This window comes from Phoxinus phoxinus, assembly GCF_949152265.1.
Source record: "Phoxinus phoxinus genome assembly, chromosome: 13".
NCBI classification, from domain to species: domain Eukaryota; kingdom Metazoa; phylum Chordata; class Actinopteri; order Cypriniformes; family Leuciscidae; genus Phoxinus; species Phoxinus phoxinus.
In genome coordinates, this window is record NC_136888.1 from 30,001,289 (window position 1) to 30,015,348 (window position 14,060).

General features: G+C 37.2%; 1 protein-coding gene across 1 annotated transcript; it reads left to right on the forward strand.

Annotated features, from left to right (window-relative positions):
• The first annotated feature begins 1,111 nt into the window (after positions 1-1,111).
• Positions 1,112-9,646, forward strand: hhipl2 (HHIP-like 2). The gene is made up of 9 exons (XM_079632277.1): positions 1,112-1,493; positions 3,103-3,755; positions 4,296-4,439; positions 4,579-4,910; positions 6,154-6,280; positions 6,470-6,615; positions 6,707-6,788; positions 7,765-7,847; positions 8,524-9,646. Exons 1-9 carry the CDS (start codon positions 1,146-1,148, stop codon positions 9,129-9,131), a joined length of 2,523 nt encoding a protein of 840 aa, XP_079488403.1. The 5' UTR covers positions 1,112-1,145; the 3' UTR covers positions 9,132-9,646.
• Positions 9,647-14,060: the final 4,414 nt, after the last annotated feature.

Below are 14,060 nucleotides of genomic sequence, written 5' to 3' on the forward strand. Positions count from 1 at the left end.
TTTGTGTTCCAAAGATGAACCAAAGTCTTACGGGTTTGGAACGACATGAGGCTGAGTAATAAATGACAGAATTTTCATTTTTGGAGGTGCAATTTTCAAAAAAATAATTAAATTGCTACTTACGTGGCCATTATTTCTGAACATTGTTTAGATATTACTTTTAAACTCCATAGAAGCAGATGAAATAAAGATTTATTAGACTCTTTGTGTGCAGCATCAAACACTTTCCAGTTCATGGACCACAAGGATCAAAAGCTATTTTTGAGCTCGTCTGTCATCGAAGAGCAACAGTGATACAGACTTTCTTCTTAAGACAAACAGAATACACAGAAACTGTGCAGTTTTGAAAGTTAACCAGTTGTGAGATGCAATACTTTGTATAAGATCAGATTTGTTCTCCCACTAGGTGGCACACATGAGTTTGTTTTCAGGAAATCTTCAGTTCATACTCATCTACCTGGCAAATGAATTGTGGTGGAATTCTTCATTTTATAAACACAATAGAAACGAATCCTGATTCAAGCAATTACATAAAACAAAAATGTAAAGAAATATAGCCTAATTTTAAAATAATTTAATTGAATGTAACTTCAGTTGTAAGCTATTTGTTAAGCATGGATGGCTCTTTCTTGATTCATTTGTTTTATGTGATTTTATGGTTCATATTTCGTCGTAATTAACTTATTTTTGAATAAAACAAACTTTACATAGATTTCATTAAAGGTAATGCAATACATTTTATACCAAAAATCTTGACAGAAAAAACTATTAGGCTAATTATCCATAAAATTTAAGTTTTGTTAAAAAAAATTAGAAGCGAGTTTTATATATCAGAAATGTAGCCTATCGAATTTAAAAATAACCCTAACCAAATATTTATATAGGCCTATATGTAGCCTATATATGTATGTAATATATATATATAGCCTATAATAATGGTCATTTTATAGGCCAATTACAAATATCACCAATTTAGCATAGGGTAAGAATACGATATCCTGTAATCAAAGGCGCACAGTTAACGAAGAGTGCAGCGCGCGCATGCACGCACACACAACATATAGCTACAGCAGAAATACCGTACACACACACCCGCGCGCTCAAGAGCAAACACACACACATTCACTCCTAAGCACACGGGAAAAATGCCGAGAGCGTCGGATTCACGAAATCATCATCATCGTGTAAATTGCCCTCAGGCGAGTTTCCTGACCAAGAGGACTGCATGGCTCCAAGGACTCTTCACACGCCTCATTATAATAATTTACTTCTCTTATTTGAGACATACTTTGGCACATCCTCAGTGTTTGGACTACCAGCCACCTTTCAAACCCCCTTACCACCTTGAGTTTTGCAGGCACTATGAGAAATTTGGTTGCTGTGACCAAAAAACGGACAACAATATTGCATCGAGATACTGGGACATAATGGACCTGATTGGTGAAGAAGAATATGCAGTGTGCGGGGATTTGGTAAAAGATATTATGTGTCAGGTATGTCTGATTCTTTGTGAACAATTATGATGACGTTTGAACTATGTACTGATGTATTAACGTGGTTTGTGAAATGTGTGTGAGAAAATATAAAGAAGTTGCACCTGTTATGTGCGGATGCTGCATACAGTTATAAATACAGATGCAGAAATGTACAGTAAATTGTTTTATTAGTGCTTGGTAAGACAAGCGTAATTTTACAAGGCTATCATTAGATATGACCGCTTTTAAACAAACCCCCAAATCTAAATATTATATTTTGTTTGTTGTAGCATACTTGCCCCCTCAGATTTTTGAGCCAAATAGATTTAGAACGCAGATTCCATCACATGTGTGATTGGAACGTTCAGTGCGGCACGTCATCATCTGCTAAATTAAAATCTGCTTTTGCGCTTTGGCTGGCTTGGACCAGAGACGGACGCGCTCACATGTTTATTTTATGCTTCTGATATTTAAATGCATAGTAGCCTACTAGCAAAAACAAAAGTGACATTAACGCATCTATTTTTTTTTTTTAAGTTTGCAGACACACTGTCTATAGAAGCGGCAATAATAGCCTAATCCAGATGGTTGGTGAACTGGGAAAAGAACACTTTCATGTCTTTTGAGAGAAGTGGATCAATTTAGCCACCACGTGTTGTGAAAGCAAAGGCAAAGTTAAGCAATTTTGATCCAAACCATCCAATTTGATTGTACTTATTTAAGGCAGCAACTTTTTTTAGTGTTCTGAATTGCAGATCAACTAACCTTTATATATCTTCTAACATATAATCATAAAGGCGTTTAAACAACAAAATACATTTTCTTACACATATTTGAGAATCATAATATAAGATTTCAGAAGTTTTTGGGAATGTTTAAATGAAAATTAAATAAAACCAACACATTAGTCATATCAGCCATATTGTGGCAGCGGTGGCAAGTATGAGCATCCCATGGAAATAATAAATATATAAAAATGCGAGGCTATCATTGGTCAATCAGGCTTTTTTAAAATGTGTACAGTTACCTTTCAAAAGCGATGTAATTTTACTTGTAATTTTCACTGGGGGAGGATCAAAGAATTTAATTAACTTACAGTACACTTAAGGTGGGACCCAAGTCATATTACAGGGTAGGAGTGCCAACCCTGTTCCAGGAGATCTACCTTCCTGCTCCAAACCTAATTAAATACACCTGAACCGATGTTCAGGAGTAGAGAACAGATGTGGTCCAAAAGTGGACAAAAGAGACAGGAATGTTTCTCCCTTGTCTACTTGTGATCCGCTCGAGCAAAATATCTTAGTACCAGGTGTAAACAGGGCATGAGTTCCAGGTCCACCTGCACTCTTGCTTCCCATGCTGGGGGCCAACAAACCACCAACCAGCATCCCATGCTGGTCCCAGCATGCAAAACATACCCTATGCTGGTGACTAACAATGCTGGATTTTTTCAGCAGGCTCAAGATGGACTCAAATCTGGTCTTACAACACTGGTTGGAACTGAACTCTTGGATTGGGCACCCGTTACAAAGACTTAAAGGGTGGGCTCTTTTGAGTGGGCCAGTATAAGCTTCAGAAAAGGTCAAAAGTCTAGTTGTCTTTTCTTACTTGAATTGCTCTTTTGCAGGAGTGTTCTCCTTACGCAGCACACTTGTTTGATGCTGAAGACCCATACACTCCAGTGCGCCACCTGCCAGGACTGTGCTTCACTTACTGCTCAGACTTCCACAGCAAGTGCCATTCTGTGGTAAAGTACCTAACCAACAGCCGGACCCTGCAGGAGACGTCTGAGAAAGACCGCTCGCATTTCTGTAACCTCATTAACCTCCCTGACCAGGACTACTGCTACCCCAACGTCCTGAGGAACAATAACCTGTATAGCAATCTGGGCAAAGTGGTGGAGGACCCCAGAGGCTGCCTGCAGCTGTGCCTGACAGAAGTGGCCAATGGACTGAGGAACCCTGTGCTGATGCTCCACAGCGGAGATGACACCCACCGCATGTTCGTGGCAGAGCAGATAGGCTTTGTATGGGTGTATCTGAGAGATGGCAGCCGCTTGGAGCAGCCCTTCCTGGACATCAGCGGGGAGGTGTTGACCACACCGTGGCTGGGAGATGAAAGAGGTTTCCTGGGTCTCGCCTTCCATCCCAAGTACAGAAACAATGGCCGCTTCTTCATCTACTACTCCATTCTGATCAACGGCAAACTGGAGAAAGTTCGCATCAGCGAAATGAAGGTCTCAGCTCATGACATGAACATGGCAGACCCCCACTCAGAGAGGTTAATAGGTTTGATCCATGTGTCTTGCATATGCTATCAAAATACATGCAATATGGAATGGTTCTCTCAAAAAAATGCAATCTTTTTTTTTTTAACCCAAGTTGTTTAAAATCCGTGCTGTGCATACAATATTCCTATAGTCAAGTTTTCAAAAAGCACTTTAGATTTCAAACTATCATAAATTGATGCACCCCGTTAAACTGCATGTTAATGACATCAAACCTCATTGGTTCTCTCGTGCCTCATGACCAAATGTCATTGAAGTCAAAACTGACGTCATTGTTGATTTTGAAAACAGACAGTCACTATAACTGTCGTTGTAAAGAACTGTAAGAAAAAAAAATTGAATGATATTTTCTTTCTGTTCCAAAGAAAAAAAATACCAGAGTACAGGTTTGGAATGACATAAGGGTGAGTAAGTAATGACAAATTTCGTTTTTGTGTGAACTATCCCTTTAAGCTGACAGTACATTTGAAATAGTAGGCTACTTTATATTTATCTTCCTTATATTTTAATCTGCTTTAAATCTGTATTTACAGAGTTCTTCTTGAGATTGAGGAGCCTGCAGCAAACCATAATGGTGGACAGCTTCTGTTTGGTCTAGACGGGTATCTATACATATTCACAGGAGACGGTGGAAAAGCAGGAGACCCTTTTGGGAAGTTTGGAAATTCTCAAAACAGGTGAGGACAGTTTTGAAACATCTAATAATAATAAGAGTTAATATTATGAATTCATGCTTAGTGCTTTGAAAAAACTCTTTCCAGGACCTCCCTCTTGGACACGTTATCATAAAAGCTTTGCTATTCAAATATGTTTCAGATCAGCATTGTTAGGAAAAGCGCTTCGGATTGATGTGGATGGTAGCAGTTTAGATGGAAAGCCCTATAAGATTCCTCCAGACAATCCCTTTCTCGGAGAGCCTGATGCAAAGCCAGAGGTCTATGCCTATGGTGTGAGGAATATGTGGCGCTGCTCGGTGGATCGAGGCGATCCGCTCACCCGTTACGGCAGAGGGAGAATCTTCTGTGGCGATGTGGGTCAGAATCGGTACGAGGAGGTTGACATCATTGTGAAGGGAGGAAACTATGGATGGAGGGCCAAAGAAGGCTTTGAATGCTTTGATATGAAACTGTGCCAGAACTCTTCTCTAGGTGAGCTGGACCGTAGAATAAACACACACACATTTAGGTCAGAGAAAATGACAAATCAAACAGAGCATTCCCAGATGTTTTACTGCTCAATGAAACTGGTCACTGAAGAACTTCATCAGGCCAGTCCATACATTTGTGATCCTGATTTCTGGAATTGGTGAAGTTTTCAAAACATTTGAAAGAAATAGTTAACTCAAAAAATTAAGATTTACTTACCCACATGTCATTCCAACACTAATACTATTTTCAGTTCCATGGAATTCTTAAGATATTAAGCAGAATGTCTGAGCCTGTTTTCCGTTCAAGGATGATGATTTATACGGCCAAATTCCCATAAGGTCAAAAAAAATGAAGTATCAAAATCTCCCAATATTCAGAATAGTGGTCAATTAATATGGGATTTACAATGACAGATTCTCAAACTAGTCCCTCAATCTTGAATGTTGTCTTCTGAAGTCCTATAAAAGACTTGTGTGAGAAAAATGTGTTATTTACTAATAATATGAATGGCTTTCAAATCTCATTTGCTATCTTACTGTATTGCAATTGGTCACATTGCACATTGCACAAAAACAAAAATCAAATGTTTGGTGAAAATCAGGTCTAATAGTGCAATGAGCCTAAAAGCAGCACTGCAGCGGTGGAGAGAATTTTCATTGAATAATTGCTTATATTTTTGTGCTCCTCAGACAACGTTAATGTAAAGCTACAGGAAGACTTGGAATATAACCCACAAGTTGCATGGACCACATTTATGATGTGGGTTTTTTTTTAGGGCTTAGCAGTACAAATCACCATCATTTCTAGTAAAAAGCAGGTCAGACATCCTAGTCCCAGACTTAAATGCATGTTTGAGCTGTGTAACTGAAAGCAGCTTGCAATGGCATATCTTAAAACATTTCACTGCCATTGTTTTGTTTTAAGATGCACACCAGTAATGCTTTTTTCTAAGGCGCGATTATAAAAGCTTATGTCCTAATTAAACTAAGGCTTAATCCAAGCCTTGTCTGTGAAACCCGGCCTATGTGTTTTAAGAAATACAATTCAGTATCAAAGCAACACAAAAGGTGAGGAAATTATCACAGAATATTCTAGAATGAAACATATTAACTCGAGTAAAGTAAAAATATGACAAGGTGTCAAATTAAATAATTTCAAACAAATTCTCATTTCTTTACACATTGTTTTAATGATAAAACCTGCTATAATTCACCTATGTGTTTTTTGTTTGTTTGTTTAATAGATGACATTCTTCCAATATTTGCCTATGGACACCATGTTGGGAAATCCGTAACTGGAGGTTATGTGTATAGAGGATGCGAATCACCCAACCTCAACGGTCTTTATATTTTTGGAGACTTTATGAGTGGGTAAGGACCAACAACTCAGTATTGCAACAACTTAAAAAAATGTTGAAAATCCACTTTCAATTCGATTTTCTAGAAAATAACTATAAAGTTACAGTACATAAGAGTCTTTTTAGGTAATTCGTCACTACTTTTTTTCCCTTAACATAAGTCTGAGAGAGATGACAATTCAAGCCTTTTGTTCTTATCCAGACGACTAATGGCTCTCGAGGAGGAGAAGAAAACTGGGAGTTGGAAGGAAAAGAATGTGTGCATGGGAGACGCTTCAACCTGCTCTTTTCCTGGGCTTATAAATCATCACCACAAGTTCATCATCTCATTCGCTGAGGATGAAGCAGGTAAGTTTGTGCACAGTTCTGTAAAGGTGTAATATGAATATTAAAGCAATAATATGTCTGAAAATCATGTTTGTTTTTGCTTTTTCTGAAGGAGAGCTTTATTTTCTAGCAACCTCCTACCCAAGTGCAATGTCTCCTTTTGGCACACTTTACAAATTCGTGGATCCATCCAGGTATGTATATTTTGATACATATTGTCAACTTGCACTGATTCTCATGCAAATAAAGGCAATATCTACTGTATCTATTCATTTATCCATCCATCCATCCATTAATCTATAATATGCAGGCAGTACAGAAAGTGAAGAAATGAACTGTCAAAATAAATCTTTAAGCAATGGCCTCTATATAACCAATCATATAGACACAGACAGATTGGGTAATTTCCCCATTATAAGAGTTCTTAAAATATAACGGATAACTCTCAGTTAAGACATCATGCTGGGAGACAGAGGGACAGGACGTGTCAGGATTCTAAAATGTCACGCATCATGTGGTCTATATTCCTTTGGAATCTTGGAATCTGTGGCGCATGCTTTCACCAAATGGTTTCCATCCAAACTTCTGGAAATCTGCTATCATCTATCTCTCACGGATCATAACTCAATGATTTGCTCATGCTATTCTGTAAGATAGGGGGTCTGATGTATGAAATTTGTAATTTATTATAATTTTTGTCTCTAGATGAAATGAATCTAGTAGGATTCTAGTAGGATAATCAAGGATAAATAACTGACAAATTTATATTTAAAGAGTGAAATGACTATAAACAACCAAACATAAGCTGTTTGATGTTTAAATAATTAACTGATGGAAAAATCAAGAAAATAATTCTGCTGGAACCTGCAAGACTACAGGAGATTAATCGGCACATCTGAAATCAATCTCACTAATAGCAATACCATACATTAATCCCAGATGTTCCATATTCTTTATCCCACTTTAAATTGCCAAGAGGAAAAAAACTGATACATTACTAATAGGAGCAGTTGGAGGTCATTGTCGTCTCACACACACAACCTTGTGTATCAATTTGTGTTAAAAATTATGATGCAATCTAAAAAAAAAATGTTTACCTCACGGCACTAAAGGAGACCTACATTTTTTTAAGCTTAATGTGAGTTAATTTTGTCTGTCTTGGATCTACAGGAGAGCACCTCCAGGAAAATGCAAAAACAAGCCACTTCCAGTAAAGGTCAGAGGGAAGAAAGTGCCATTTACACCAAGAGAATGTAAGAATCTATCTATCTTTATTGTAGGCTATATAGTGCTGCTTGAAAGTTTGTGAACCCCTTGCAGAATCTGTGAAAATTTTTAACAAAATAAGAGGGATCATACAAAATGCATGTTACTTTTGATTTAGTACTGTCCTGAATAAGATATCTTACATAAAAGATTTTCACAATATAGCCCACAAGGCGAAAAATAGCTGATTTTATAAAATGACCCCACTGAAAAGTTTATGAACCCTTGATTCTTAATACCGTGTTACTTGGATGATCCACGGCTGTTTTGTTTTGTTTTGTGATGTGCAGTTAAGCTGCCTAATGTTCTCCAGAAAAAGCCTCCAGGTCCCACAAATTCTTTAGTTTTCCAGCATCTTATATTTTAACCCTTTCCAGCAGTGACTGTATGATTTTGAGATCCATCTTTTCACACTGAGGACAACTTAGGGACTCACAAGTATTAAAAAAAAGGTTCAAACATTCACTGATGCTCCAGAAGGAAACAGGATGCATTAAGATAATTGTTTTGTACAAATTCTGCAAGGGATTCTCAAACTTTCAAGCAGCACTCTATATTATAAATGTATTAATTCAACTTCAAACATTCCTGGTTAAGATTGCAAGTGTTATGTAACAGAAGTGCTTAAAGACTCATGTATAAAAATATACTGTATTTTTTTAGTGACTGTGCTTGGCATAAGTGAAACACCTACAAGATCTCCACTGGAAAAGATCATACTCCCCACTAAACCACCAGGCACGCGCCAGCCCACAATGGCCAAGCCCTCCACATCTGCACCGAAGAAAGAAAAGCCGGGCCAAACCACTACGGCAAAATTGCGCCAAGACAAGCCCAAGACGACAACTAAACCAAAGGAGAAGCAAATCAATGTAAGCACAAAAACGCTAAAGAAAGCTCCTCATCCTCATAAGAAGACAATGTTACAAAACAAAAAAGTCACAGGAAAGCCCTCTCACAATCCCAAGCTGTCCATAAAAGGAGCCCCGGAAAGAAGGAAGACCAAACCGCTCAAACCAACGAAACCAAAAGAGGTGACAAAGCCGAATGTCTGGCTACAGAAGGCTAAAAAGACTGGAAAGGAGGTGAAGAAACCTGTGAAGAGCAAATCTAAGCCTGATGTCTGGCTACAGAAGGCTAAAAAGACTGAAAAAGAGGTGAAGAAACCTGTGACAAGCAAACCTAAGGCGACGGTTTCTAAAAAGAATCCAGACGGCAACAAAAAGACTAAAAATAGCCCTCTGGCAAAAAAGAGAAAACTGTTTAAATAAGCCATGTGCGTGTTGTAGTAATTAGATGGTAGTAATGTAGTGCAGTAATGAGAATTCAAAGATATCCTGTTCAAACAATGTATCAATGAAATAGCAGCTCTGAGGTCAGTAAGATGTGTGATGTAGGAGACCAAAGAAAAAACCACAACAGTCTTGCGCCAACAGTTGATTTTGTTTAGCATGCAATATAGGAGCATTCTTCAAATGTTGATCTTATTTTTGGAATGTGGTTAAGTAATTAGTTCGGGGCGATGATCTTTAGTTTAGATCGAAACTACAATTATAAGGAGAAATTCTAAATAAAAACACATGAATGCTTTGGAAAGTCTTTCTTAAACATAACTCTTTGAAGCTAAAATACATTGCATTGTAAAATGTGATAATTTTATGACATACCCAAGAAAGTCCAAAATGCATACATTTTTCAAATGTAAAACCCAAAGTGGCATTGCTTTGCCTTTAATAGACAGACACAGAAGGCAAACTTACCGGTATGTACCATGCATGATCAGTTTTTTGGGGGTATAAGTTAAAATGGTTCATTCAAATAAAGTGTTTTGGCTTGTTTACAGTCAAACTCAGTTTAATGCAGATCCAAACCAAGTCTGTGAGAGTGTAAATTAAGTATTAGTCGCTACACCCTTGGGGTTTGAACAAGCACTAGTTACATCTGAATAATAATCCCAGACTTATAGGAGGACCACTATTGCTGAACAGGTAAAACAAGATGTCTTAAAAATGGAAATTAATAAAATTAAAAAAAATTGGAATGTGACTTTTAATGAATTAAACTTTAAAAATTATGCAAGTTAGTCATTATATATGCATAAAAGTATGCACACTTTGAAAATGTTACTTTTGCTAACTGTTATTTCACAAAACAATTAATAAAACACTTTTAATAAAACATGTTTTGTTTTTGTGTGTTTTTTTATAGATCAAATCAACAATAAAGTGCCAAGTAAAAAACATTTTCAAAATAGCTGCAGCATTGAATAAAAACAGGTCAAGGAAAAATAATTTCTCATAAACTTTTACCCCGGCAACTGAGTCATCACTGTGAAGTATTTCAAAAACTCCAAGCAGAGCATAATGTATATGATCTGCCATAATTTAACTGACAACATCTAGCCAAAGCAAAGGCCAATCCATCATTCAAGATCATAATAACCTCCCCTTCCTTCCACACACCTGGACAGAACTATGCAGCTTACATATTTGAATAGATATGGTATACGCATCTACTCACCTTATTTTGCAACGCGAGTTAGTACAATTTTTTTGTGAACGTGCAAGACTTCTGATTTATTAGCTCCTACAGGTAAAAAAGTGAATGGTCAAACTATTTGTGCTATAAACCAGTGTTTATAACTACAACAATACATACAAATAATATGATAAGAAATACCAGTTTGCAATATCACTAGCAGTTTTTACACAGAGCCTCTCAAATGATCGCACCTGCACTTACATCAAAAATAAGGTGGATAAAAATGCACAAATTTACTGAGATATTTTTGCAGCATTTGTAAGGTATTGTGCAGCATCTAATGGTCTTTGCGTGTGTAAGACATCATGTGATTATAAGAATTCAACAGTGATGGGATGTTGCAAGGGGATTACCATATTTGGGTCCTTGGCATCAAAATGTTTTAAACCCTGAGCTAACCTGTGATTATCAACTGTAATCAGTGAATTTGATATTTAATCAGTAAAATAAAATGTTTATTAATTTTATTGCCAAGTATTTTCGTTGTTTTTATATAAGTTTGGCCAAATTGGTTAAAATAAAATAGGCAAATACTTAAAAACAAACACTCTTATTACCACTTTATTAGGTTCACCTTGTTAGTACCAGGTTAGATCACTTTTGCCTTCAGAACTGCCTTAATTCTTCTTGGCACAGATTCAACAAGGTGCTGGACACATCCCTCAGAGATTTTGGTCCATATTGACATGAGAGCATCACACAGTTGCTGCAGATTTGTGGCTGCACATCCATGATGCGAATCTCCTGTTCCTCCACATCCCAAAGATGCTCTATTGGATTGAGATCAGGCGACTGGAGACAGTTTGAGTTTAGTGAACTCATTGACATGTTCAAGAAACCAGTTTGAGATGATTTGAGCTTTGGGACATGTGTGTTATCCTGCTGGAAGTAGCCATCAGAAGATGGGAACACTGGTCATTAAGGGATGGACAAGGTCAGCAACAATACTCTGGTAGGCTGTGGTGGTACTAAGTTGCCCATAGAGTGCCAAGAAAATATTCAACACAACATTACAGCAGCAGCAGCCTGAACCGTTGATACAAGGCAGGATGCATCCATGCTTTCATGTTGTTTACGCCAACTGACCCAACCATCTGAACGTCACAGCAGAAATCAAGATTCATCAGATCAGGCAACGTTTTTCCAATCTTCTATTGCTCAATCTTGGTGAGCTCGTGTGAATTGTAGCCTCAGTTTCCTGTTCTTATCTGACAGGAGTGTCACCGGTGTGTCTTCTGCTGCTGCAGTCCCTCTGCTTCAAGGCTGGATGTGTTGTGTGTTCAGAGATGCTCTTCTGCTTCAAGGTTTGATGTGTTGTGTGTTGGGAGATGCAGACCTGGGTTGTAGCGAGTGCTTATTTTAGTTATTTCAACTGAACCAGTCTGGCCATTCTCCTCTGACCTCTGATATCAACAAGACATTTTCACCCACAGCACTGCCGCTCATTAAACATTTCCTCTTTTTCTGATCATTCTCTGTAAACCCTAGAGATGGTTACGTGTGAAAATCCCAGTAGATCATCAGTTTCTGAAATACTCAGACCAGCCTGCCTGGCACCAACAACGCCGCCACATTCAAACTCACTTATATCCCCTTTCTTCCCCGTTCTGATGCTCAGTTTAAACTTCAGCGGATCGTCTTGACCATGTACCAAATGCATTGAGTTGCTGCCATGTGATTTGCTGACCAGACATTTGCGTTAATGAGTTGAACAGGTGTACCTAATAAAGTGGCTGGTGAATGTATAAAGGTTGATTGTGTTCATTTTTAAATAAACCGGCATGCTGATGACGGGTGATCTGGCTGTGACACAATAGGATCACAAACAATATTTTTAAAAACAAGCTTTGTTAGGCCTTGTCTTTTGCAGTTAAACTATACACAAACTTCATGCCGACAGAACCTAACTTTGCTAAGTCTGCTAAATCTTTAACTTAAAGGCTCTGTAGAGCTGTCACCTACAGAGCTTTACTGTACGCTGTAATTAAAGCGCAGGTTATGGGCATACCATTACAAAAGTTTCAGAAGACATGCTGGAACTAGATTATTTGTCTCACGACAAGCAGAAACTAATAACTGGGTTTCTAAATCCTAAGGACTTATCTAGGAGATTGCCTAAAGGTGATGATTTGTCGGACTGGTGAAAACATCACTAAGGTTTCCTTTTATGCAAATCTTGTGCTTGAGATCTTTGTAGTTTAAAATGGGCCCGCAGATTGTGTTCTGGGAAGTAAGCCATGGGTTGTATTGCACAATTTAAAGGGTCTTCAGCACACAAGAAAATATTTACACTTGGTTCTCTGCATGGCTTTATTCCGTTTAGGGTCCTTTTATTTCTAACTCCAAGATCATGTTCTAACATGTATTTTGATTAGGTTGAGTCTTGAGGTATACTTATATTTTGTTATTTCTTCATCTTTATAATCTTAAAGGATTAGTTCACTTCAAAAATGAAAATTCTGTCATCATTTACTCACCCTCAAGTTGTTTCAAACCTGTATGCGTTTCTTTATTCTACTGAATACAGAAGATGTTTTGAATAATGTTGGTAACCAGACAGTTGATGGACCCCATTGACTTCCATAATATTATTTTTTTCCTACTATAGAAGTCAATGGGGTCCATCAACTGTCTGGTTGGTTACAAACATTCTTCAAAATATCTTCCTTTGTGTTCAGCAGAAGAAAGAAATACATAGATTTGAAACACCTTGAGGGTGAGTAAATGATGACAGAATTTTCATTTTGAAGTGAACTATACCTTTAAAGTGTATATTGCACAAGTTGTTTGCTATTCAGATAATGTGCACTTGTCTACACCCAAAAAGGCCAATGGTGCCTACAAGGACTGCCTTCCCATTGTGTGGATAAAAAACAGTGAGAAATTTCTCAAAATATCTTAGTTCTGCAGATAAAAGAAAGTCATACAGGTTTAAAATGGCATGACATTGAAAAATCTGCGTAGAAGACACAATTTTCACTCAGAAACTAATTTAACAAACAATAACAAAGAAATGGCAAGTAACAAGTAGAAAAACTGAAATAATATTATCTTGTAAAACTTACTCCAATAACCTTTGATTTAATTACAAATATGAAAAATCAGATTTATAATGACTTATAATTTTTGCATTTTTACTTCTGTCAAATATGACATATGCATCACATGAAAGCTAAACAAATAAGCTTTCCATTGATGTATGGTCTGTTAGGAGAGTCCAAAAAAATTAAACATTGAAACATTTTAAAGTTATCCATTTAGGTTCACGATTGTGCAGCATTCACTCACAAAAATAAATGTTTTATATATTTACGGTAGGAAATTTACAAAATATCTTCATTGAACATGATCCTAATGATTTTTGGCATAAAAGAAAAATCTATAATTTTGACCCATACAATGTATTGTTGACTGTGTATTGTTGACACAAATATACCCGTGCGATTTATGGCTGGTTTTGTGATCCAAGGTCACAAATGTTGTTTGTTTGCATACAATCTGTTACACTAAAACATATAGACAGTTAACAGCAATGACAACAATGCCCTGCAGTGTGACATGCTATAATTACTATAAAACAACTTTGAACAAGCTCTTACCCATGACACTTACAGCAAGTTATGACATCTGGTGGAGCCAGTTTTACACCAGTGGGGCCC